Source organism: Lolium rigidum, chromosome 3 (genome assembly GCF_022539505.1).
Source record: "Lolium rigidum isolate FL_2022 chromosome 3, APGP_CSIRO_Lrig_0.1, whole genome shotgun sequence".
Classification (NCBI taxonomy): domain Eukaryota; kingdom Viridiplantae; phylum Streptophyta; class Magnoliopsida; order Poales; family Poaceae; genus Lolium; species Lolium rigidum.
Genome location: NC_061510.1, coordinates 28,120,058 through 28,146,352, shown reverse-complemented (window position 1 = coordinate 28,146,352; position 26,295 = coordinate 28,120,058). Strand labels below are relative to the sequence as shown.

The 26,295-nt window shown below is 44.7% G+C and overlaps 2 protein-coding genes across 2 annotated transcripts; one reads left to right on the top strand and one right to left on the bottom strand.

The window, feature by feature from the left end:
* Positions 1 to 1,815: 1,815 nt before the first annotated feature.
* On the bottom strand, positions 1,816 to 6,741 carry LOC124701349 (ATP phosphoribosyltransferase, chloroplastic-like). The gene is made up of 11 exons (XM_047233408.1): positions 6,451 to 6,741; positions 6,310 to 6,369; positions 5,397 to 5,510; positions 5,229 to 5,294; positions 5,026 to 5,133; positions 4,849 to 4,932; positions 4,251 to 4,352; positions 4,035 to 4,148; positions 3,878 to 3,958; positions 2,975 to 3,094; positions 1,816 to 2,292 (listed from the first exon to the last, which is right to left on the bottom strand). The coding sequence occupies exons 1-11, from the start codon at positions 6,724 to 6,726 to the stop codon at positions 2,197 to 2,199; spliced, it is 1,221 nt and encodes a 406-aa protein (XP_047089364.1). The 5' UTR covers positions 6,727 to 6,741; the 3' UTR covers positions 1,816 to 2,196.
* Positions 6,742 to 12,765: 6,024 nt separating this feature from the next.
* Positions 12,766 to 17,937, top strand: LOC124694561 (probable serine acetyltransferase 2). The gene is made up of 10 exons (XM_047227532.1): positions 12,766 to 12,999; positions 14,142 to 14,339; positions 14,432 to 14,491; positions 14,706 to 14,801; positions 14,887 to 14,911; positions 15,669 to 15,763; positions 16,386 to 16,552; positions 17,226 to 17,299; positions 17,395 to 17,454; positions 17,550 to 17,937. Exons 1-10 carry the CDS (start codon positions 12,766 to 12,768, stop codon positions 17,594 to 17,596), a joined length of 1,056 nt encoding a protein of 351 aa, XP_047083488.1. The 3' UTR covers positions 17,597 to 17,937.
* The last annotated feature ends 8,358 nt before the right edge of the window (positions 17,938 to 26,295 follow it).

Sequence of the window (26,295 nt, the reverse complement as noted above, 5' to 3'; positions counted from 1 at the left end):
ACTGGTACATATAAAGGATAATCCAACCAATGTCTGTCCAGGGAGTACCTTGGGTGACGAACTGGTACTACAGTACATAAAAAGGATGATCCAGCCAAATAGCCAATGTCTGTCTAGAGAATACATTAGCTGAGCGCAATACACGACAGTAAGATATCAAAAATTCCATTCCATATGGGAGCTCATTTTGCATACATTTTTCGAACTGGGGCGACTGCTATATATGAAGTAGACACTTCAGACAGCACAAATACAAGTGATGCTAACTGAGACAGCCCAAAGTCAAAGAAATCATGGCCGATCTTGCACCAAGTCGCATTCCGAGCTCTGAAAGAAGTTTACGCCACGTAGGAGTCTCCTCGTCGAGACCGCTTGCGTCACTCTCTCGGGGGGGGGGGGGAGGGGGGCAGATTCTCCTCTCTCGTCACCCCCGATGTCTCCAGAGGACACCGGCGGTCAAAACCATAAACCGTACACTAGAGCAGCAGAATTGGCAAGCAGGGATTGCAGCACATGTGAAGTGCACTCTTGGTGGTGCTCCACGAGCGTCGACCCACGATTTCCTGCTGGTATGAAATGTGCACCAGCTCACCTGGTAATTGGTTCAGAATTTCTAACTTTTTGTTGAAGTGTATAAGTAGATTGACTAGCTTTTTCCATCAGTTCAGACTTTTGGTTCAAGTGGCTAGTGCATGAAGCTTAACAGTGATGTCTATGTAACATCAGGTGTGAGTGTGTCCGTGTGGGTATAAGGTTCCACATCGTTGCTCGACATGTGTATATGTGCACCTGTATTGTGGGTCGCCCTCTCATGTTAGCGGCAGTTTATGGTCTCCTGAATTTTTTTTTTTTTTTTTTTTTGAGATGGAACACCTTGATTCCATTATGAAATAGGCTCGGCAACATCGCCTACCACAAGCGCTAATACAGAGTTTGGCACATCATCCAGCCACACCTGCCTAGAATCAGCCTTGAATTTTTTGTATCGACCCTTTGTGATCGTTGATTTGTAAATCTTGAATTTTCCTTTGATTAATAAAAGGTTGTGTGCATCAACCGATGCAGAGGCCGGGGATCAACCCCATTTCGAAAAAAAAAAACTGCCTGGAATCAGCCTGATTTGCACCCATCGCTGCAAGAACGTGAAAAACTTTATTACAACCACGGGGGTGAAACTCAACCTTGACTAAATTAAAATTTAGACGGATAAACACTCAAATGTCACGATAGATAACTCCTTCCGGGGCAAGATCGTAGTCCGATGTCTCGATGGCCTGCACCAGGATAGAGGAATCAGTCTCCACGATTACATTCTGAATGCCCCAATCTGACGCTGTGTGTAATGCCTCCATGCAGGCCACAGACTCAGCCTGAGCTGCAGAAACAACAGCTTTTAGATGGCCCGTACCCGCTCCTCTAACTGTACTCTGGTTGTCTCGTGCGATGAAACCCCAGCCACCATGATTGTCCGCTTGACAAAATGCCCCATCAGTCAATGAGAAAGTTTATGGACGTATTCTGTCCGGTCTGTTTGAGCGTTCTACATGATAGCTGCCCAAAAATCCAGGCCCGTTTAGAAACGGAAATTAAGCTGTCATCTAAAAAATACCTATTGTTCAGACAAACCCAGGTTTACAATGAACTTTTTCAAGTTTATTGAGATGAGTAAAATGACGAGAATTATGAGAAGAGGCACTGGTTATGGAAGTCCCAGATATGACATGGATGAGATACAGAACCATTATCCAGCAGGGTTATGGTGAATCAATTCTCAAACGTGACATAGAAGAGATATACAGAAAAAACGGAATCGGATAGACTTGCCACTGAGACCCACCCCAAAGGGGTTATTCATTTCAGATGGCCCAATTATTCAGGGCAGCACCAACAAAAGGTAAGATTCAGCATACAAAGCATAGAACCAACAACCCGGACCCCAAATCTATCAACTGGTACATAAAAAGGGATAATCGAACTAATGCCTGTCTAGATTATACACTAGCTGAGCACAATATGCGACGGTACATACCAAAAAATCCTCACGCAGCCACAGACATTCCACATTGGAGCTCACTTTGCATACATATTCTGAACTCGGGTTTCTATATGATGTGGGTGCTTCAGCCAGCACAAATACAAGTGATGCTAACGGAGACAGTCCACTGTCAAAGAGAGCATGGCCAACCTTGCACCAAGTCACATTCCCAGCTCCGAAAGAAGTTGGCGCCACCTAGGAGTTTCCTCATTAAATATGTAGGTCAGTTTTGACACCAGGACTCCGCTACCACCAATCTGCAGTTTCAAGTTCATGAAACATGTAAAAGTATTAGATGTACCATTATATAAAGAAGCATAGTCTATATTAAGTACCAATACCATATGTTTTCTAAAAACAAGTCCTATATTAGGTCTGACATCATGTAGTTCTACTGTCCAAGGATTCAAATCTGGTTTCAGAAAATTGCAGACCATGGCCTGCAGTTCTCCAATGGACATGTCCCAGGCAGTTTGATTAATAAAATTAAAACACAAATGTTGATTCAGACCACTTCCTAAGTGATTCTGGTTCAGATGTGCTGTTCACCAGTCGAATACAAATTTTAAATTACGCATTAGGACATATTCTCCCAGTGCCCACCAGGATTTACGGTTCCTGGTAGTAATCAATTGGTTACCACTGGGACTTGAAAACAAGGTGCTGATTGCAGCAAGAAACCACCAAAAGTATCTGCATTGTTACTGAAACAGGTAACAGTTGCACACTTGTAACTGCTGAATGGAGCTTAAGGTTTAACTACTTACTCTTAGTGTGCACCATTGCAAACCCAGTTTGCTAGTTACATAAGTAATATACTTAGCTGAGAATAACTGTCTGCCTCAAAAGGCTCAAACACAACATTAAATTGTTGTCCTACGAATAAATAGTTGCCACATTAAAAAGTTTCCATAGAAAAGCAAGAGGTAAAGAGCTTACGGATCTCAGTTGCTGAATAGACTTGTATAGTGACTTTTGTGGAACTACTATATTAATAGCATAGTAGTCAACAGCAACATTGCCATCAAGACTGCAATACACTGGACTTATAGTTGGGCCCTGTTCACATCAAGATGGAGTAAATGAAATCATAAGCTTGAGTTCAAAAGATAATAATCCATATTTAAAATTATGGATTAGCAATCAAGAGGAATGCTTTTAGTACAAGTTTGCAATGCATGCTCAGTTCAATTTCAAGTAACCAAAGACTACAATTAGAATTTGGCTCGGTCAAAGGATGTTGGAGATGTCGCAGCGTTAACAGATTATAATGATAAAAATTACAGACCGCAAAAGAAATGATAGATGTTACACATCCACTTTCACTTTAAATGGCTAGATATTCCCTGGTCAAACAGAAAGGGGAAACATCTGCGTCGCTTTTTTAGGCTTGTTTGGTTTGGGAGGATTAGAAGGGGATTGACATAGATTGAGGTGGATAAAATCCCATGTAAGTCAAATTCCCCCCAAATCCACTCCAGTCCACTCTAATCCACCTGGGTAGGGGATTAACTGAAGAAAGCTTAGTGGGCACAGACTATAATCATGCAGATTAATAAGATGTAAGATACTAGAAAGTGCTACAAATCTATAACCAATACAATTCTATTTTCAGTTATGGATACTAGACTGTATGAGCATAATAAATAAAATGCAATTTAAATATAGAAATAAAAATTCTAGAATCTACCCGCACAAATGTTCTCCAATTTTTTTGTTATAAATTCAGTTATGGATACTAGACTATATGAGCATAATAAATAAAACACAATTTAAATATAGAAATAAAAATTCTAGCATCTACCCGCACAAATGTTCTCCAAATTTTTTTAGCAATGATACCTGTAATCCACATAATGACGGTTGTTTGAGAACTCTCTCTGCCACTTCTTCTGCACTGTTTCCCCTCATATTTGCTGTTACCTTGTATAATATAAAAGGTAAACTAAGTTAAGCAATTAATCCAGCATAATGTAGCAAAAACTGTGTAACGATTTACCATTATCTTGCCAGACGCTGTGAGGTGAGCCTCTAGTCTTTCAAGCATCTCATGTGAAATCTCCAATGCACCTTCACGTCTGTTCAAAGATTTCCTACTTGCTACAAGTGCGGCCTGTGTAGTGTAGGAGAAATAATAAAATGAGCACAACTTTTCACTTTAAACAAATGGAACCGTTGGAACTTTGCGAGCCAATGCATGTGTGTGAGAGCTTACCTGGCTTTCCAAAATTACTCCACCCTCAATTTCCTTCAAATTATTCTCGCGCAAAGTTGTTCCGCTACTCACAAGATCCACAATAACATCAGCCATGCCCATCTGAATGGAAAAAAATGAATTAGTGTGCATTACTCTTAGGAGAATCTCAATAGATAGTGTCCTGTCTTAACTCACAAATTAGAAAATCAATACTCGAGACAATATGTCAATATACCAGAGTGGCAAGGACAACTCCAGTGTTCATGCCATGTGAAGAATCAGATCTCACATCATGGTAATTTACATCCGGTCATATACAGTATACTCATACAGCTTCTTGTAAAACTACTATCATAATTAATACAAATGGAAAATGGAAAAATACAGCCTTATGTATAATATCCTATTATGCAAGTGACAACTATGTTTAAATGTTAGCTCTTGATTTCTCTTTATTAACATATAAAGAGAATAAGTGGACAGAAATGGACAACCCACACCATCTTGCAATCCAAATTTGAATAAATACATGAAATACGAAGAGAGGAGAGGGAAATCACAAGGACAGATGGAAATTAAATAAGAAAAGTGAACAAAAAGAAGAGAGCAAACTCACAGCAGGATATGACTCAAGAGCACCATCGCCAGATAGAAACGAGACATGCTTGAAACCTTTTTCTTTCAAAAATTTAGCACCTACCTGCAGCCAAATCCATAAGCAAAATGATCAAAAAAGCAGTGTTGACGAAGGGGGAGCGGATCTGAACAAATTTACGTTTATTCATGACCATACATATCCAAATCCTGTAACGACCCGCATTGGTCTTTCTTCTGTCCACTGAGGCATATTTACCAACTCCTCTAGAGTATTTATGTTTTGAAAAATACCTTCCTTGGGTACCTGGTCACACAACACAATTTAACTAGTTCAGATACGAGCTTCACTTAAGCTATGGTGAAACTAATACTGGTAAATGCACTGTCACAATACCATACCGCAAGGGACAAGCGACAGTGTCCAAAGTCAAGAGCATCATGAATAATAACTAAATCATCATTGCCCTGTAACAGAAAATCTTAAATACATACCAGCATAGATCATAGGAAACTAAAGGTACGCACAAACTGGGTCGAAGAACTTAACATTATCCCTCAGATACTTACCTGCCCAATTTCACTGATTATGTCATAACCCACAATGCCAAGATCAAGATCCCCTGAACACAGTTTACGAACAATATCCGTGGGCCTCTGAAGCCAAACCTCCAAGTTTGGCATCTGCATAAAGAAGTGTATTACAACTTTAACGTAGCCATTTATTACTCCATTTGTTTCCACAGTACTTCTTCAAACAGGAAACCGCATAGTATTATACATTCCAGTAGATTAAATAGATATAGGCAGATTTCACAGTTCCGCGACGAGTATAACTCTATTTCTGGGGATGAAAGTTTATGCATACAACCTATAGCTGGCTGCTACATGACATAACAGGATTAGTAGGCAGCTAATGGGAGGTACAACCACAAATAGGTCAAATAACACAACATGGGTAACACCTCATCCTGAAATATTCAGAAACTCTAACAGATTTGAAGATACAGGTTCCATGTTCTTATTTTTGCTATCGTGATTTATCAGTGTTCTCTACATGTCCATGGTGCAGATAAACGCCCATTACCCGAGAAATTAGATGTTTGGGGCAATGTTGTTCCGAACAAACTTCAAACCTGGCTCCATGAAGACATGGAATGGGTATTTTGCTGTATCACATGTCGACATACACAATATGCTGGTGATGCTCCTCTTAACTATTTTAAAATACCATTGGAGAGCATTGCTGGTGCATAGGTGCTTAAGCATGATGAAACGAGTGCTGCATATACGAGCAATAATAACACATCCAGGGCATGCCCTACTAGGGTGCTTTAAACCTCTGATGATGTGGTATCACTGAACCCATCAGGACCTAGGGACCTGGTGATTCAGTCCCTAATCACGGCAACTGCTCCTTATCCAGCCTAGGTGCAGTAAGTACATGTGAGTGAAGAGAAGAAGGGGTGGTTGGGAAACGCACCTGCGGGATGTCGGCAATGTACTGCCGCGGGTTGGACTGAATGACGGTCAACTGGCAACTCTACAGCAGAACCAGCAAAAACATGAGATAATTCAATTCCAGAGAAGGCGGAGGGGAGTATGTGGGGATGCATGAGATTACCTTGAGGAGGTCTCGGGTGAGGTCGGACATGCGGCCCTTGCTGGCGATCCCGAGGCGGACGGCCGTGCGGTCGGCGGAGAGCGGCGCCACCGCCGCCGGTTTCGGGGAGACCGCCGTCGCCGCCGCCGCCGCTGCCCGCGGGGCGAGAAGCCTGGTCCTCGCCGCCGCCGCGGAGGCCGAGGGCCGGACGCGGAGGGTGGTGGACGGCGGCGAGGGCGACGGGGAGAGGAGGAAGGGCGCGAAGTCTAGCCGCGCCGCCGCGAGCATCGTCGACATTCCGGCAGTCCGTCGGTCGACGGTTGGGGGCTCGCTCTCCGGAGTGGCCTCTCGCTGCGGCGAAGCGCCGGAATTGCGGCGGCGGGAGGGAATGGGAGTAGGTAGGTAGGGTGGGGTTTTGGAAGGGGACGAAATAGACGGTGGGCCACGGCGGCGACGGATGGCCGTCCGTTGCCGCGGATGGGTGGGCCCGAGCTGCGTGTGCGTGCGGATATTCGCGGTTCCGAGGGACTCGTGGCGGGCCAGGTGGCTCGCCGTGTACTCCACGTAGGACGATGACGAGATGAATAATTTTCTAGTACGCAGCGCAGAGGAGATAAGCATCATCGTGTCTAGTACAACTTAGCCTAGTCACCCGATGATGAGTTATTTGTCCTACCCTTTTTAAACTGTAGATCACTTTTGGTCATTTCTGGAACTTTAATATTTCTATGGGACTGCTCTCATTTCCCCCCTCCCCTTCTCTCGCTCCGCTACAGTAGTTGAGAGGCCTTTCTCTCTCGTCGGGCCGCTCCGATGTCCTCTCCACCGGAATAGCCGGCCGGAGTAGGGAAGAAGCAGGCGCCGGAGTACATAGTTGTAGTGGTAGGTCTAGAGTTTGGTCCTATATTGCGTTTGGCGTCTATGCCGGAAGGGAGACGGTGGATCTTCTCAGTCAGATCTGGCGTTGCACCATCTTCTTCCACTGCTTCAAGGTGCTCCGGTGGTCGGAGCCGGTGTTGCGGAGGTGGAAGAGCGTGGAGATCTCCATAAAGAAGGCTGATTCGGCGGGATCTGGTGGTCAAGACCGGAGCTGCAAGCTTTTCTCCCCGATCCGTCATGGTGGCGTGATTGGGGAGGGGGCGCGGCTCTTGGTCGGCTGCCCACTGGATCTACATCAGGGGAGCGGCGTAGCTTCTCACCGGAGGTTCCCTACGACGCCACTGTCGCCGTTCTACATGGCCGAAAGGTGGCCCCTCCAACCTCAAATGATGGCGCACGCCCGTCACTTCCAGGTCTTCAACTGAAGGTTTCCTACGGCGCCACTGTCGCCGTTCTACATGGCTGAAAGGCGGCCCCTCCAACCTCGAGCGATGGCATACGGCCATCACTTTCAGGTCTCAATCAACCTCCGGCGGAGGTTCTCTAGTTGCGCCGTAGTTGGCTCCCACCTCCATGCCCCAAGTGGTCTTGTCCCCGGGCGGCATGCAGGTTGACTACAGCGAGCTCTGCTGTGGTGGAGAAGGAGTTGGACTGTATTGCTTTTCCTGTTTCTTTCTTAGGATCCTTTGTGCAAATTGTAAGGGTCAGTTTGTAATTTTCAGTTTTATTTCAACCCTTTCTGTAATTTGCACCTCCACCGCTTTGACTGAAATGAAGCTCTAGGTTCTTCGGGACCTCCCCTGTTATGGTCTTTACTGGGTCACGCGATGCAGGATGGCTCAACCGAAATGGATGTCATGCCATTTTGATTGGCAACTTGGCAAATTTGCTTAATATGTGCTAAAAACGACTAAGTCGTTTAAATCTAGCCATATCAAATGGCATAACCTATCTGTTTTCTTACCTAGAGGGTCCAAAAACATTCTTAGGGGTCCAAGATCTTTGCAAACCAGCCTACGTAAATGGCGTAATCTAGTTGTTTTAGGCACACAAAAAAAACGGCTAAGGTATTTCAGTCTAGCTAACCCAACTGGCATGCAATGTGTTTCGGTTCAGCCATCCATCGTGGTGTTATAAAAAAGAACCATAGAAATTTAAAAGTTTTGAGAGGGCCGAAAACTGGTCTAGAGTTTGCAAAAGGTCCATTCGGATCACAGAACTTCCACGTGATTGCACACTTGCACAGTTGCACACGATGCACATCTCTCGGCCTAAACCGTGTAGTGCATTATTTAAACGAGATTGTACTTTCTGCTGTGGCGTGGAAAATTATTGCGGTATGTGCTTTGTGTTGCTCGACACTTGGTTCGCTGCACCTAGACGCATATTGCCCCAATGGCTCTTGCAAAGATAGAGATGCTGCTCCAAAACAGTGCCGTCCAAAGTAAGTGGCGCCGCTGATCAACAGAAGTTGATTGTGTATGTGTCGCATCCATCATAAGTGATGTACCACCACATGCCCATTTTTTTTACTTTATCTTTTGAAACGATGCGGGTCGCCACATATATAATGATGGTGACAACATGCATCAAATTGTCCTTGTTATAGTTTTTTGGAGAAAAAACGTATACTTAAAACTTGAACCAGTACTGGTTCGACGATTTGAACCCAAACTTCGAATCCCTGTTGTTTATATCCTGAATTTGCCAATCCTGGTCCATACTAAACCCTGCAACGCTAGCCAAAAGAGGATTGTCGATGTGGCAAAGGGTGGCCGGGATTCACCTCGTTTGGTGGACGTGCTAGGGTGCAAAAGTATGGGCCGATATACCCCGCAATTCCACATCGTCTACTTCGCGAGAGAGGCCCGCAAGTCCACCTCGTCTTCTCCACGACCCTGCATCCCTTGGACTTCCTTCTCTCGCGACAACAATGGCGGTGGGCGATCGATTTTCCTGGATGCGACGATCAAGACGGCGTGTCGTAGACGAAGGTATTGTCCTGGACCCTCTCCTCTTCGGTTGCATATAGTTAGTTTGTAGTTGTGCTATAGTAAGGTTAGCTAGGGTTTAACTAGAGTAATTTGGGGATGCTTTTGGTGAAGGGAAAGGGTGGATTTTTTATGGGGATGTCTTGATACTTGTGTTGAAAACAGCTATGTTGTCTGTGAGTTCAAAAAGTGACAAGTTTAAACATATAATTTTTTATCTCAATACATGCTCTAGCTAGCTCTAACTAAGTCCTAAATGTATGATTATAAGTTATGATTGTTGTTCATGAGAGATTTGCACAACTAGTAGTTTTAGAAGAATTTTATCACTTTCCCTTGTCTTCAATGTGTGTGTAGGATCTCTAAACATCTATGAACAAGGCACGAGGAAAAGAGCCAAAGGAAAGCAATATGGAGCAGTTTTTGAGTTATAGACAACAAAATTTAGCCATTTCAAGGATGGAAATGCGTCAATTTTTTCATCAGAATATAACAAAGATCCAATACCATGGTGGTTTAGCCTCGTCCATACAAATCCAATGATCCCAAGAACACCACAATCAGAGTTCGTATGAATAAATGGCGCCCAAATTACTGCATGACTACATGATGTCTACCGACCGCTGGTATGACCGTACGGACCTGACTGTTTCGTCAAACTGAACAACAATTATGTATTCTGGAAGGTCATGCCTGGTGAGAGGGTTTATCCTAGTGATGCATGTAAAATGCATACATGAACTTTCTCCTTTATCATATTAAATTCCCACATATTTGCAACATATATGATGATAATACCATGTTTTACATTCATTTATGAGGGTTTACCAATGATCCCCTTTATTTGGGTTCTAACGTTGCAGAACAGGAAAACCATGTTTTGTGTATTTTTCACTTTCAGAGACCTATACAGATTTAAATTGACCTGGGATTTTTGGAGCGTCACTTTTTCATCGGGAGAAGCAGCATGGGTCCTAGAAGCTCGCCTCGATAGGCCTAAGGGCCAAAAGAGGCCATGTGACGCGGCCAGGAAGAGAGGCCGCGCCACCCCCCCTTCTTTCAGTCGTTGATCGCCTGTTTGCCCTGATTTTTTCGCGAACCGACTTATTTTTCCCTAAAAATGACTTTATATATGATCTCGAAGAGTTCTCGGGAGGAAAGCGCCACACAAACACAGAAACACGAAAACGGAGGCTGATGCAGAGAAGATTTGGAGGGGAAAACTCCGCCAGGATCACCGTCGGAGGGATCTCCACCTTCTCCAACGTCGAGGCGCGAGGGCCCGATCTAGGTTTCAGGGGCCAAGTGTATGGTCGTCGTCCTGGACTGGCGTGATGGAGCATGTTGGGCATCCTGGTGCGTGCAGATGGTGGTCTAGAGGCTGTGTCCCTCCCGTCAAGGTTGAAGGAAGAAGAGATGTGCGTCATCTCGCCATGCTTGGTGTTGGTGGACTGCGAGGTTGTGGCTTCGTTGGCTAGGTGTTGTGGTGACGGTCGTGTGGGCGACAAGATGGACTGCCCCCAATCTAGCGGGTAGTGTGGGCAGTGTGCGTCTATACAGACGAAAGTCTAAAACGCATTGTCGGTGCCAACGACAACGGCGCTCGCGGGCGTCGTTCTCCTCCTTGGAGGCTACGTTGAGGTGAGTCGACACTTCCCCACTCCCGCTTTGGCTTGGCGATGTCTCTGAGCGAAATCCTAGGTTCAAGTAGAATCGGCGCAATGGCGGCATCTCGATGTCGTCCCTCCATTGGGAGCGTTGCGTTTGGAGACACGTCACGTCGCATCTTGTTGCGCTCCTCCTGTGTTTGTCGCTATCCAAGGTGGATCGTCTAGGGCGCTTTGTATGTCGTCGCCAGTGAGTCCAAGATGACGCCTTTCTTTGGACCGACCAAATCCCACCATCTTCTCCTTTGATGGTGCGTCGACAAGAAGAGTTTTGTTGGAGTAGTTGTTTTTCGGAGGTGACCAGCGTGGAGAGAGACATGGCTTGGGTGTTCTTCTTAGGATAGGCTCGGCTGTCTTTGGGTGTGCCCGGAGTAGAGTTCGATCTACGCTCATTGCTCGTAACAAGTTGTAGTCTTTTTGTAATTAAATTTCTGTCTTATATAAAGATAAGATACGCGTACTTTCGAAAAAAATAAAGAACCATGAGCGGCTCTGACGGTTCTACGCAAAGTTAAACATCATAATATTTGACGATTCTGAGGAGGATAGATAAATCTAAAATTCGAAAATAGTTCAGTTCGGAAACTTGAGTGTGAGTGGAATGAAGCAGAACCTCTGCACTGCTGGTGTCAGGCTAAAAATACCGACGCACAACCACACTGGCCGCCTGGTCGGGACATAATCAATCACCACCCCGCATCCTTCGACCGGTGCGCCGCGTCTCGCCAAGCGCTCGCACCCAGCAACCGGAACCCACCTTTGCCCGCACCCACATGGCCACGTCCCATCGGAGGTGAAAATAAAGCAATTTGACTCTTTCGGCAGCTTCAACACAAAATGAATCGGTTTTAGTTTTTATTCACAAACTGAAACCTTGGTACGAAGCAGAATTTCACAGTTCTGCATGGCGCCCTTGGTAGGATAGGGCGCCGTGGTATAAATGGATCATGGCGCCCTTCCCATAACATCACGTAAGCAATAATGTAACAATTATGTTGCCGGGGCGGGTGTCATGCAATAGAGCCACATTGTTACTTTTTCAAAACTGGCTCAATTTGTGTTGAGTTTTTAAAGGTCTAACTAATTGGTCCATTTTCACATATATGGGTGGCCCTCCACACGGACGGCCATATGTGCGCCGCATTCATCATGTATGTTTGCTTGGTGCCCAATTTTGCCTCACCAAAATTTGGCAGCTTATTTTGTATTTGGTATTTTCTTAGTTGGATGCCAAAACTTTAGTTGCCTATGAAATCTTGCCAACTCCTCTCACCTTTCCTTCACAAACCCTGCCATTTTTGGCTAACCCCATGAAGAAATCTTTAGCAAATATTTTGGAAAGGTTGCCAAAATTTGGCAAGGCAAAAACTATGGAATGAAACACGTCCCGGACCCCCTCCACCCACCCAACTCTCCATCCAATCCACCCGTTACAAAAGAGGCAGCAGGTGCCCAATGCCGAGAGAGGCGCGATCCAAAGTCTGATCCTCCTCCTGCCTGCGCGCCGCAAAAATCCCGTGGAGCCAGAGCCCAGAGAGAGGCCACGGCAGCCAGCGACACCAAAAGCGCAAGCTTCCAAGCCGCCCCGCCGCGCCGCGCCACACCGCCCGGGCACGCATCCCAAAGACCGACGCCGTCGCCCACCTCTCCTTCGCTCCCAACCGCTCTTTTTTCCCTTTTATTCCTCCCTTTCCGCGCTCGCTCGACCTCCCCGCGCGCCCGCCCCACCACTCGCCGCGCCGGCGCCGGACGCCCGTGACGGCGGCGGAACCTTCGGCGGCGCTCGGTCCTCCGGGTCGATGGGGTCGTGCGGGTGCCTGGTGGTCGAGAAGGTGCAGGGCCACGGCGGCGACGCCAGGGGGAACGGCAACGGGCGGGCCGAGTGCTGGTGCGGCTCCTGCGCTGGGGCGCGCCGGCGGCTCGAGACCATGTTCCCCATCTACGTCATGGGGAGCTCGCGCGCGCGCGGCCTGCCCGACTCCGCCGCCGGGGACCCCATATGGGAGGCCGTCAAGTCCGAGGCCAAGTCCGAGGTGAGCACCGTGCCGCCGCCCGATTGGATTCGATCGTTTCGTCTGTCCCTTTTGCCGCAACGCAGCCGGTGGCGAATTTTTGGGGTTGGAGCGTGAAAAGTTGCGTTTTTTGTTCGGGTTCAGTCGTCTGAATTTCGGTTCCAGCCGGCAGCTAGAGTTTCTTTCTGTGCTTTTCAGTTAGTAGTTTTTTTTTTTTATATAATCACGCCTTTTTCAGCTAGCTTTTACCAGCGTTGGATTTTGATTAGCACATAATATGTCTGCTGACTTCGTGAAGAGCCAAGTTTTTCAGTCCAGCAGCAGTATCCACTGAATTCTCGGTAGCAAATATGTCCGCTTCCCGTCCAGTGACTGAGACTAAAATTTTCAGTTCCACAACAGGATCCATTGGGGGATTTTACAATTTGCCATTGCTCTTGATTTTTTTTTTATTGTTTAAGCAAGTATAGTTAATGTTCTCCTGAAATAGATATTGTGTAGTAATACTACTACTGTAGATAGTTCAGTTTAGCCAGAGTTATTTATGGACGCGAAAGTTCAATCAATTGGGACTATGTGATGTGAGCTACAAGCCTCAGGGCAATTGCTGTGATTTCCCGGGGCTACTCTGGAAATGGAAAACATTTCATGCAACTCGCATCTGATGATGCTGAAATCTGATTGTGTCATAAAGGCGCCTGATTGTCGTATACTAGTGGATAGTTCAGTTTAGCCAGACCAATTAAGTGATACTACGTGATGTAAGTTAAAAGCCTCAGTTCGTTTGTGTGTTGTGACCTCTGAGGGAAAAAAAAAACTCTTCAAGCAACTCACATGTCAAGATGCTGAAATCTGATTGCCTTGAGTTCGTTTGTGTGTTGTGACCTCTGAGTGAAAAAAAACTCTTCAGGCAACTCACATGTCATGATTCTGAAATCTGATTGTCGTGTAAAAGAATCTGAACACCGAAAATACTCAGGATCTGAAACATTTATGCCCAACCAACCTTAAACATGATTTACATCCAACATCTGAGCTTTGTGCATGTGCTTTGCTTAGGACTGTTGACTTTTGTACTGTTACCGCCTTATTATTGCTAAGCTTCATATCACGTTACTCCTAGTTTTCGTTGATGTCTGACAAGCAGTATTCACATTTGACAGGCAGAGAAGGAGCCTATTTTAAGTAGCTTCTTATATGCGAGCGTATTATCTCATGACTGTCTGGAGCGAGCGTTGAGCTTCGTCCTTGCAAACAGGCTTGAAGACCCAACATTGCTTGCTACTCAGCTAATTGACATCTTTAATGATGTCATGATGAACAACGTAGATATACGCCGTTCCATTCGCCTCGATGCACAGGTGAGTGCACTGTCTTGTTGGGGTATCATGTTCTATGTGTGCATGTTAATTTGTTCTGTATCATTCCATTAATGGTCTCTGTCCAAATTTAGGCCTTCAAAGGCAGAGATCCTTCATGTGCACAATATAGCTGGGCCCTATTATACCTAAAGGTATGTGCGTGCTATTTTAGTACCAGTTGCCATATGATCTAGGTTGTGAGAACTCAGTTGTTTTTTACTTACAATAGCTTTACTCCAGTTTTGGCAGTACTCCTACTGTCCTACATTATCTAATACTTCTACAGACTGACCATGAATTCTTGTTACCCTATCATTCATTTCTGGAAAAGGCAACAAGACTCATGTTGCTTGCAAATTGCTTCAGGGTTACCATTCCTTGCAGTCGTATAGGATAGCTCACGTGTTATGGAATCAAGGGCGTAAGGTTTTGGCGTTGGCACTGCAAAGTCGTATTAGTGAGGTGAACCTTCATTCTTCAGATGCAGATTTTTTCGTGTAAGCATACCTTCTCTGTGGAGTAACATACGCTATCGCATTGCTTTCAGGTTTTTGCAGTGGATATACACCCAGGTATATCATGATGAGTCATAATATCTGTTCAAAATCAAGTCTTGCATGTCCTGCTAATCTGTTTAACACGAGTTTTGCATGCACCCATATGATGTTTGGCCTATCTTATTACCTTTTCTGATATATGTTTTGTTGCGTTTACTAGTGGGTGCATATAGATTGGTTGCTTTCCTGCCTGGAAAGATGTATGTTAAGTTAATTCTAGCAAACATCTTAATTTGTACAAAGGTTTGGTCTTTGTGTAGATTCATAGTCACCAGAAACAGTTCTGTAGATACACAGTGCTCTCTCCCAAACTTAATTACACAACTACTAATTATAAGTGTTTTTTTTTGTTGCGGATTAAACTGGTAGTTGCAAATTAGACCGTTAAATTGTGTTTTTCACCTTTTGTGAGAGCATAAAATTATTACCCATGTTTTGTTGTTGCGGATTAACTTTTGGCTGCAAATTAGACCCTTAAATTGTGGTTTTCACCTTTTGTGAGAGCATAAAAGCATTTCCCATGTTTTCCTTACATATGAGGCTGTAATTGTATTATTCATGAGTTTGTATATGAAGTTCTTATAAACATCCTCATGTTGAGCTGATGCTTAGGGTGCGGGGTCTGAATTGCTCAAAAAGTAAAAAAACGTTGTTTGTTTTTTGACTTTTGAGAAGTGATTTTTTCATCATAATTTCGTTTGTTTTGTTATATTTTGGTATGATTTGGTACTTAGGTTTGTTCTCTAAACATTCTTTATTGCTAAATCTGCAGCTGCCAAAATTGGGGAGGGGATATTGTTGGATCATGGAACAGGTCTAGTCATTGGTGAAACTGCAGTTATTGGCAATTGGGTTTCATTAATGCAGGTGCAGTGCATAACCCAGTTTTTGTCTTCTAAGTTTGATATAAAGCGCTGCTTTTCGATACAATTTTTTGTAATTCTGCCCACAATTTAACTTCTTTTCCTTCTTGCTTGACTGTTAGCTCTGTTCCAATATCTTGGTTGATATAGTTTCAAAGTTTCCTTAGTAGTTGAATATTTATTTCATTTTTTTTAATAATAAACGAATGGATGATCTGATTCAGATAACGAAGTATCTAAATATCTATGCACATTAGCACATACCCTTTTTTGTTCTTTTTGTTATTATTTTTTTATTTTTTGCAACTGTAAATCATCCTTTTCGCATTAGTTGAATATTTTATAGGATCGAGGAACATGTCAATTTTTGCTGTACCAGATAATAGAAATAAAGGTAGGACAACGTAAAAGGGTGCTTGTTTTGTGCTTTCTTAACTGCATGTTTTCGTTCAATATTCTAATAGCTTCTGACATGATTATATACCATAAGTATGACATTGCTACCCTATATGTGTGTTCCTATGCTAGTTTTTGTTTTTGGTAAAAAGTAGAAGATTCCTAATTGTTCATTAGGGAAAGCCATAGCAAGAATGGAAGTTCACCACCTTAACAGGCCTTTGATACAGGGTGTTACGCTTGGAGGTACTGGCAAGGAACATGGGGATAGGCACCCCAAGATCGGTCAGGGAGCGCTTCTTGGAGCTGGTGCTACCATCCTCGGCAACATAAGCGTAGGCGAAGGGGCCATGATTGCAGCTGGTTCCCTTGTTTTAAAGGATGTACCTCCCCACAGGTTAGAAGTTAGACTGTTAATTTATGTTCTTAAATAATGATGCTGCAATGCCAAATTTGGTTTCTACCTTGCAATGAACATATGATATTTTTTTCGTATTTGAGATGCTATTTCCTTGGAAAGAGAACAAACAAAAAGAATGCATGATCTGAAAACTGTTGTTCAGTCTAGGATACTGTATATTTTCTTACTAACTGAGCTGCCAGATGGACACATTTCGTACACCCACTAGCTTGACATCGAAGCCTAATTATGTTCATTAGTAAGTTCAATTTGAAAACACTCTAACTGAAATGCTGGTGGAATCATGCTCTTATGAACCACTTGGTAATTTTATTCCTTTCTCATTTTGAACATATTTCCTTGTAACCTGGTCGGCCTGACACAGATCTATAATTTTCTGGCAGTTAATAAGTTCATTAGTGGTATGTTAAAGTATAAAGAATATGTGCATTTCTTTTATATGTACGTATGGAAGCTTAAATTTTGTAATTAAGTATGCCTTACCATATCCTAATGACTTATCCTAAGAAGTCCATTTTTAATTTCTTAGCATTTGCCTCCATGTTTGTTGCATGTTAAGTTATCACTTCGGTCATGACGCGTCCTACGGCATGATTGTTACGTGCTATATGTTGATTCAGTGTCTTGACACTTTTCTTATGTTCAAAAGCATGGCGGTTGGAAATCCTGCAAAGGTAGTTGGCTACACAGAGAAGGAAGATCCTTCTTTAAGTATGAAGCATGGTAAGTATTTCACACAGACTTCTACAAGCCATGTCTGTAGTTTACTTTTAGCTATGTGTCGTTAACCTACGTTTTGTCTTTTTTTTTCAACGCAGACGCAAGGCGAGATTATTTTGAGCACGTCGCTGGTAGTTTCGCAGATGATAAATCCAACGGTGAGTCTCCCATTTATCCGGAACATGTCTGCGCTCTATCACCACTTCTGCACTCCCTGTTATTTTACAGCAACATACGCACGTCTTCTGTGCAGGAAAGTGTCTTCTGTGCAGGAAGTGCTATGAAGTGAAACTTGGATGAAGTGGCTGACACAAGGAATGCATCTCTCTTGACGTCCCTACTTCCTGGAGCAGGAGCACGCCGGTGGATGTTTGGTGACGCATGAGTGCTTCTCCTCTTCGCGAGGAACCCTCTTGTGAGGCCACACAGGCAGGCGAGTCGCCCGGGTCTCCTGAAGCTCCCCCAGATGTATATTTTGATGCGCCCTTTTAACTGGTGCAATAATGTGGAGACATTTTGTTGTAAAGCTGGAGGGGGTACAAGTCTTTTGTAGAGATCTCCAACTGCAATACTGCATACCTCAGTGTAGCGTTTGTGACCGTTCTGAATCAGCAGAAAAATAAGTAAGTTGCCATTGAACTTGTCTTTGCATTCGGAGCCTGAATATGGCATCTTCAAAAAGTCTGAATATGAATCAGATTCTTCAAGACTCGAGCGACTGGCAGGGTCACCTGCTTGCCATGCTACGGGAGCAATTCACACGTTTCCTGGAACGATAGATCTTTTGAGCAACATAACGTTGTTGCCATGTGACAGCCATGCGCCCATGCACCCGTGATGAAAAAGGAGGAAAAAACATCACCTGATGTTTTGGAAAGAGTGAAAGGACGATAGAGCTAACCACTAACCAGCTACGTGTGGTATCTTCCAGACACGCTGCACGTTCATCATGTGCTTCCCGAGATCGATCTGCTATTATACTATGCGAGAGGTCCCAGGTTTGAGTCGCGGTCTTCTCATATTGCACTTCGTGAGGATAAGGTTTGCCACTAATACCTTCTCCAGATCCCTCACAGTGCGGGAGCTCTCAGCACTGGGTACGTCCTTTTTACCGCCGGAGCAAACTCTCTGAGGCCACAAGCAACCCAACAAAAAGTAGTCAACTTCTTATTTCTATAAAAGAGTTTCAACTCCAGATTCAGTTTACACACTCTGATACAAAATCAGTGGAGCATTGTTGCCTTGCTTCAGAATTTTAACACCATATTCTTTTTTCTTAATGGATAGGTTCCATATTCGAGACATTTTTTCGATAAAGGGAATATATTAATATCAAAAGATACCAATTACACCCAGCTTCTACAACAACACCCCACTCTAGTGGTAGTACGGATGCATACAACTAAAAAAATAAAGAAACATAAGAAATAAAATTCCCGCTATAGCAACAACAATACAACCACCACCGTGACAACACCTGAAATGGACTCTCCAAAAGCGACGCCTCCAAGAAAGGAACAGTGCACCAGCGCCGTCATCGCCCGACCAAAGATCTTAGGTTTTCATCCTGAAGATAGTCCCCACTCAAAACAATGCCTTCAACAAGGTCATTGCTAGACACAACTAGTAAAGCCAGACCTTGGGTTTTCACCCTGAAAGTTAAGACTCTGAACTTCACCTGTGCTGCTCCCCCACTTGCATACCACTGCTGTAGAGCCCGGAACGCCAAGCAAGTCCCTCAACATCACGGAGACTCGAACCTCCTCTAGTCAGTCCACCAATCTGGCCTTCATGATATTCCTTGTTCTGATTTCATCATGGACCAAAAAGTCATCTGCTGTCAACACAGAATAGAGCTTCGCGCCGCTCCCTCTGGAACCAAATGGTCGGAATAAAAACATGGGTGCGCGCGACCGAATACAACCTGATCCAGCAAACTCCATGCAAAAGATGCACTGTTCCATTCGCCGGCGGTGCTTTCCGGAACTCATCTCTCCAGCCAGATCAAAGCAAACTGACCACCGGGAGATCTTCATCTTCGATTGCGAGAAACCGGAGGACTACCACCAAAACAAAGTAAGACCAGCAGCCCCCACACCGCCAGTCCCTCCTGCCGGATTACCAGGGAAGAAGACGGCGGCGCGGATCATGCGTACCACCGCCCAACTGCCGCCGGGGGCGGAGGCCGCCACCGCTCCACCCACTCCACCATGGCTACCGACGAAGGGCATCAGGCCCCGGCCAAGTAGCCGTGCCGCCCGGCTTCCTCCACCAGCGCCACATCACCTCCCATGGAGCACTGCCGCGGAAACCCCCCCCCCCCCCCCCCCTCGTCTTCGACGGAAGGGAATATTCGAGACATGATGATCATAAGGCATTGGCATTTTGATACTGGACCAGACCGTGTGATGTGCAGGTTATCTTGCGTATAGGACAAAGATCATCATTTTCTTGATTGTCCTTTTGCTAGAAAACATTGGAATTTATTTATGTTATAGTGGCAATCTGGTAGCTCCACGAGTGATATTTTCATGACTAAGAAGCAAGATTTCCAGGGCCCAAATTTCATAGAGATAACCATACATGCAACATGGAATATCTGGAAAGAAAGGAATGGTTTCATATTTGAGGGTAAAAGGTCAAGTTTTGCTTACTGGAGAGTCAAATTCTTGGGAGATCTTCATTCTACATGCCACCATCTTAAAAAATCCAAAGCAGACTGCTTAAAAGCTTGGACAATGTCGCTAGATTAATCCTCTAGTTGTCTTCTTTTCTTTCTTTCTTGATGGGTTGATTCTTTCAACCTTATTAGTAATTATTATGGTCTTGGAGACTTGTTTTGTTTGTTTTTTAACATGTAATAAAATTACTGTGTGGGGGTGTCCCCTACGGTTTGCTGGTAAAAAAAAGTTGTTTGGGGATCGTAAAAACATACACACCATAAACAATGATGGATTGTATATAAAGGCTTTCAACAAAATTTCTTTGCCTCCCAAAGATAACAAATTCTCCTTTCCACCCTTAAATTGTTCAATTACCCGCTTGATCGAACAGGTAGACGGAACTTTCAGTTCAGTCAAGACCAACCATTGAAGGAAGGCCCGAATATTTGTCAAAATTTTCTTCATTCGTGATATTTAATTGGTCAAAAACTTGTGTCTTTGCCTCAACTCTCACATTAGGGCTAACGGAAATATTGCATTAAGCTTCACTAACCATTAATCCTGTAATTGCACAATATTGCTTCAAAACTTGTCTCGATGAGGTTGCATTAGTAAAATTTACCTTTATAAGTATTGGATAATAATCATAAAATAATAAATGAGACACTCATGGTGCATTACTGCATACCTAAACACCTTATATGCCATGAACCTCCTCTCTATGTGCCAAAGCACTAGACAATCTTTTTCCACAAATTAAGAATAAATAAGTTGATAGAGGATCTCTTTGACAGAGACCTCTAATAGGTGTAAACCCGTTTGTCTCATGATCATTATACCTCACTTTATATTTCACAGACCCAACACATGCCATTATAAGATCAACAAACTCACTTTGGAAACCTAGGCGAGTAAGCATCTTTTTCTAGGAAAATCCATTCCACTCAGTCATAAGCTTTATGCATGTCTAATTTTACTGCACAATATCCTTCTTTTCCCTATCTTCTTATTTTTGATTGTACCCATGCTCTCATAAGCTAACATGATATTGCTAGCTTTTCATCTACCAGATACAAAAGCACTTTGGACTTGCAATATTACCCCATCAAATATAACTTTCAGCATTGATGCAATCATCTTAGAAATCACTTTGTACAACACATTAATTACGTGACCAATTGGTCTATATTATGCGATCTTCTCCAGAGTCTCCACTTTAGGGATGAATTATATAATCTTGTCATTTCACCCTTGAGGGTTTTCTTACTGTTTATAGCCAATAGTACTTCCTGCGTGAACATTACCAATAAAATGTCAACATTTTTTTGAAAGACAAATCATGTAAGCCATCAACGCTAGAGCTTTCATACCCCCAATCGAGAATTGTGCCCTTTTCACCTCTTTCACAATGTAGATTTAGTCGCAAGCATTCTCAGAAGATAGAATCAGATGGTGCGGGTTGGTGTCCTTAGCCCGAATTCATGCCTATGATGTATTCCGCGGAGCCACCCGCTTCTCACATAAAACAAACAACGCGGTGTTCCTGCAGAGCCATCCATGAAGATGGTGTGAGCTCGTGCGCTGCTGCGAATTTGTGGCGGGAAAATTTGTTTACCGCCAATGAAAGTTTGCCCCTCTATCTAGGCGCGACACAGTCACCGTCAAATCCAAACCCACCATTTATCCCCTTCAAGCTCATCCACTCGCCGGCAGAGGTGACCGTCGACATCCTACCGGCTTCTCCCTCTGTTCCTAACCTATGTGTTGGATTTTGTTCGAGTAGTTCTAAGAACCTCAAACCCTAGTTGTAGCTTAGATTTGTAAGCATGTGCTAGATGTGGATTGATCGGTATGGATCTAATGGTGCTTGTTGGTACTGATTGGGTTATTACCATAGTTATTGCTAGCAATTTATATTATGTACTACCTATTTTCATGCTTACCCAAGTGGGGATTCAATGTCGTCGATGTAAGTCCGCCTTTTTCTCCCTCAAGCACGGCAATGATGGCCCTACCTTCTTCTCCCTCAAGCACTGCGATGATGGTGCTGCATTCTTCTCCCCCTGAGCACGTCATCAATGGCCCCGTTGGCTTCTCCGACTTCTATGCCGAATCATGTACCTTTGGTTTTAATAAAGGTCAAACCTTTGATGTTGCAACTTAGAGCTGTAAGCATGTGCTAAATGCGTGTAGTTAGTTGGTAGAGTTTGTTTGCAGGTGTATCATGCTTAACATTGTTCTTGCATACGTACTGTAGGAGATCACACATGTTAGCTCCCCGATCCGTATGCTTCCTCGGTGTAGAACATTTACATGTCCTAGATGCAGGCTTCCAATACTATCCATGATCCAGTTATGTATGCCCGCAAACCTTCAATGGTTTGGGAATCTTCTTGAGCTCATGAAGAGTAGAGTAAGATATCACACGTGCTTCATAGAAAACTAGATGTAGTAGATTTTCAATGGTGTTCTTAACTGTAGGATCACAATGATCACTCTTTAGTTTTACAACCATGTCAGGAAATGGAGAATAGGTGGAACCAAATATGCAAGATTAGAGAGTAAGATGACATCACATGGTGCAATGAAAACACATGCTTTCTGATCCACGATTCTAAGAACATGTGGCATCACCTCATGGTAAGATAGCATGGAACTTTTTTTTTCGTTTCACTTGTTCATAACCTACATGTTGATCTGCACTAACGTAGTGTCTACTCAATCTTAGACCTACCTAAAACATGCTGATTTGGTGACCAAGCCCATAGTGAATTATGCTAATATGAAGATGATATTTGATAACTGCAAGAACATAAATCGATTGTAGCTAGTTTCAAAATAAGAGTATCGAACCACGAGGAGATACTGGTTAGGGTCTTAATGCCCCTTGTTACTATTATCTAGGGGTACTTGTAAGTTACTCTAATACCAAGATAAAGTATATAAATTTTTTTTTTTGTTGATAGCTAAAGTAAATAAGAACAACGAAATAAACTAATGTAACCAAGAGCTAGAGAGTGTTGAGAGTGTGTTTGTGGTATGGTTGAGGGGTTCTCAAGAAGTGTAGGTTCTACCACTAGTATTGCTATTACTTAGAGCATCTCCAACAGAGGCTGTAAACTGGGCGCGCGCTAAAAAAACTGCCAATATACAGCGCCAAACGCGTTTTTGCGCCCTCCAGTAGACGCTGTAAAATAGGTCACGCTGTAAATATTTTAGTGCGCGCGGTAGTTTGCGCTATCCAAAGCGGCATATCTAGTGCGCCGGCTACCGCGCGCTGTAAGCTGGAACCGCTTGCGCGAAAAAGAAACTGCTCTGCTCTGCCGACCGCCGCATCGCGAGTTCCACCGGCCGCCGTGCTGCAAGCTTCGCCGGCCGCCTCCCACCGAGCTCCGCCGGCCACCGCCCCGCGAGCTCCGTCGGCCGCCCTGCGAGCTCCGTCGGCCGCCTCCCTGCGAGCTCCAGCGGCCGCCGTGCTGCGAGCTCCGTCGGCCGCCGTGCGAGCTCCGTCGGCCGCCGTGTTGCGAGCTCCGCCGGCCTCCCTGCAAGCTCCGCCGGCCGCCGCCCTGCGAGCTCCGCCGGCCGCCGCCCTGCGAGCTCCGTCGACCGCCGCCATGCGAGCTCCGTCGACCGCCGTGCTGCGAGCTCCGTCGGCCCCCCTGCGAGCTCCGCCGGCCGCCGCGCTACGAGCTCCGTTGGCCGCCGCGCTGCGAGCTCCGCCGGCCGCGCACGCAGGCACGGACTCGATTTCGATTATTGTGGCTAGCTAGACTCGATTCGGCCGCGCTCGGACCCGATTGATGTGGCCACGCACGCACGCACGAACTAATTTCGGCCGGCCGCGCATGGAGATTCGATTGCTAGCTTGCTAGCTATATCAATTTCTAGCTACATGGATAATGCACAGTAATTTAGTTGAATTTTTCAGATTTATTTGTAGCCAGTTTGATCTTGTTTGTTCTATGAATGTTGAAGAAACTTGTTTGTGGAGCTCTATTTTACAGCCTCTGGTGAAGGGTTGTTTTTCGGCTTCGTGGTTGCGCTGTAAAATAGAGCCTCTGGCGAAGCACGCGTCGGCGCCGCGCGCTATATCCGAATCGAGCGCGCTGCAAACGACTTTTACAACACCAAATTTTAGAGCCTCTGTTGGAGATGCTCTTATGATTAGAATAAACTATATATTTGCCAAGCTATGTGTGGGAAGAGCTCCATAATAAGATGCGCACAGAAAACCATCGGTCATCACATCTCTAAATAACCACAACATCTAGTCTTCTGCAAGTCACATATTGACTATTGCTATTAAGGTTTTTTACCCCATGGTTATCAATATGAGCTTAGTGAATCCCTCCTTATCCCCCTCATCCATGTGTTAGAGAGCCGATACGGTAATGTCACTTCCCGCCATTCACTCTACCACACCTTCAAAGGGTAGTTCCCTCCTTATCCAGGAAAATATTATATTGTGCACTTCACATAACATCAAGAAGAGAACTAACACACATTCATAGATCAAAGGTATAAAACATCTTTATTTCACATCATAATATTACTAGGGTTTCTCCATATCTCCCCAAGAACAAAGGGACTACTCATACATGAAGGGGATCAACATCATGGCAATATGAATATGAAGGTACAATTGCATACAAGTGTAAATCCTAATAGAGTTTGGATCACAACTAAGTAGACAAAGGGGATCGGTGATGGAGACGTTGATGATGATGATGATGATGGAGATCGATGCGTTGCCCTTCAAGATCCTAGCCCCTCCTCCTCTTCTGTGTTGGTGGGATGGTGATGGAGGCGGCAGCTATGCAGACGGCGGCAGCGGTGGAGCAACAGGGCTCCACCCCTAGGGCATGGATGATGAAGTGGTGCCTCTCCTTGCCCCCTTGATACGTCTCCGACGTATCGATAATTTCTTATGTTCCATACCACATTATTGATGATATCTACATGTTTTATGCACACTTTATGTCATATTCGTGCATTTTCTGGAACTAACCTATTAACGAGATGCCGAAGGGCCAGTTCCTGTTTTCTGCTGTTTTTGGTTCCAGAAATCCTAGTAAGGAAATATTCTCGGAATCGGACGAAATCAACGCCCGGGTTCCTATTTTTCCCGGAAGCATCCGAACACCCGAGAGTCGCTGCAGGGGGCCACACAGGCCCCGGATGATAGGCCGGCGCGGCCCAGGCCCCGGCCGCGCCGCCTTATGGTGTCGTCGCCCCTTCGACCTTCCGACGCCGCCTCTTCGCCTATATAAAGGTCCCGGACCTAAAACCTCGATACGAAAAAGCCACGGTACGAGAAACCTTCCGCGAGCCGCCGCCATCGTGAAGCCAAGATCCGGGGGACATGAGTCTCCGTTCCGGCACGCCGCCGGGACGGGAAGTGCCCCCGGAAGGCTCCTCCATCGACACCACCGCCATCTCCATCAACGCTGCTGTCTCCCATGAGGAGGGAGTAGTTCTCCATCGAGGCTCGGGGATGTACCGGTAGCTATGTGGTTAATCTCTCTCCTATGTACTTCAATACAATGATCTCATGAGCTGCTTTACATGATTGAGATCCATATGATGAGCTTTGTATCGCTACTAGTTGTGTGCTACTCATGTGATGTTAGTAAAGTAGTCTATTCCTCCTGCATGGTGTAAAGGTGACTAGTGTGTGCACCGTGTGGTTCTTGTCGTAGGCTATGATCATGATCTCTTGTAGATTGTGGAGTTAATTATCATTATGATAGTATTGATGTGATCTATTCCTCCTTCATAGTGTAATGTGGACAGTGTGTGCGCTATGTTAGTTCTTGGTTTATTTTACAATGATCTATTATGCTCTAAGGTTATTTAAATATGAACATCGAATGTTGTGGAGCTTGTTAACTCCGGCATTGAGGTGCTCTTGTAGCCCTACACAACGACCGGTGTTTGTCATCCAACAAAAGAGTGTATGTAGCACATATGAGAAAGAGTTATTTATTATGCGATCAATGTTGAGAGTGTCCACTAGTGAAAGTGTAATCCCTAGGCCTTGTTCCTAAATATCGCTATCGCTCGCTTGTTTCATCGTTTTACTTGCGTTACTACTGCTGCGTTACTACTGCTTGTTTACTCGTCCCGGGCAAAGCACTTTTCCGGTGCCGTTGCCACTTGCTCATACTTATTTATACCACCTGTATTTCACTATCTCTTCGCCGAACTAGTGCACCTATTAGGTGTGTTGGGGACACAAGAGACTTCTTGCTTTGTGGTTGCAGTGGTTGCATGAGAGGGATATCTTTGACCTCTTCCTCCATGAGATCGATAAACCTTGGGTGATCCACTTAAGGG

What these genes read in the sequence shown, in the direction of transcription:
- LOC124694561 (XM_047227532.1), top strand. Translation starts at nt 12,766, where the DNA reads ATGGGGTCGTGCGGGTGCCTGGTGGTCGAGAAGGTGCAGGGCCACGGC. An exon ending in AGTCCGAGGCCAAGTCCGAG is followed by an intron (nt 13,000 to 14,141) that starts GTGAGCACCGTG and finishes CACATTTGACAG; the next exon opens with GCAGAGAAGGAGCCTATTTT. An exon ending in CCATTCGCCTCGATGCACAG is followed by an intron (nt 14,340 to 14,431) that starts GTGAGTGCACTG and finishes GTCCAAATTTAG; the next exon opens with GCCTTCAAAGGCAGAGATCC.
- LOC124701349 (XM_047233408.1), bottom strand. Translation starts at nt 6,726, where the DNA reads ATGTCGACGATGCTCGCGGCGGCGCGGCTAGACTTCGCGCCCTTCCTC. An exon ending in ACTGTCGCTTGTCCCTTGCG is followed by an intron (nt 5,134 to 5,228) that starts GTATGGTATTGT and finishes TTGTGTGACCAG; the next exon opens with GTACCCAAGGAAGGTATTTT. An exon ending in CAGCGTCTGGCAAGATAATG is followed by an intron (nt 3,959 to 4,034) that starts GTAAATCGTTAC and finishes ATATTATACAAG; the next exon opens with GTAACAGCAAATATGAGGGG.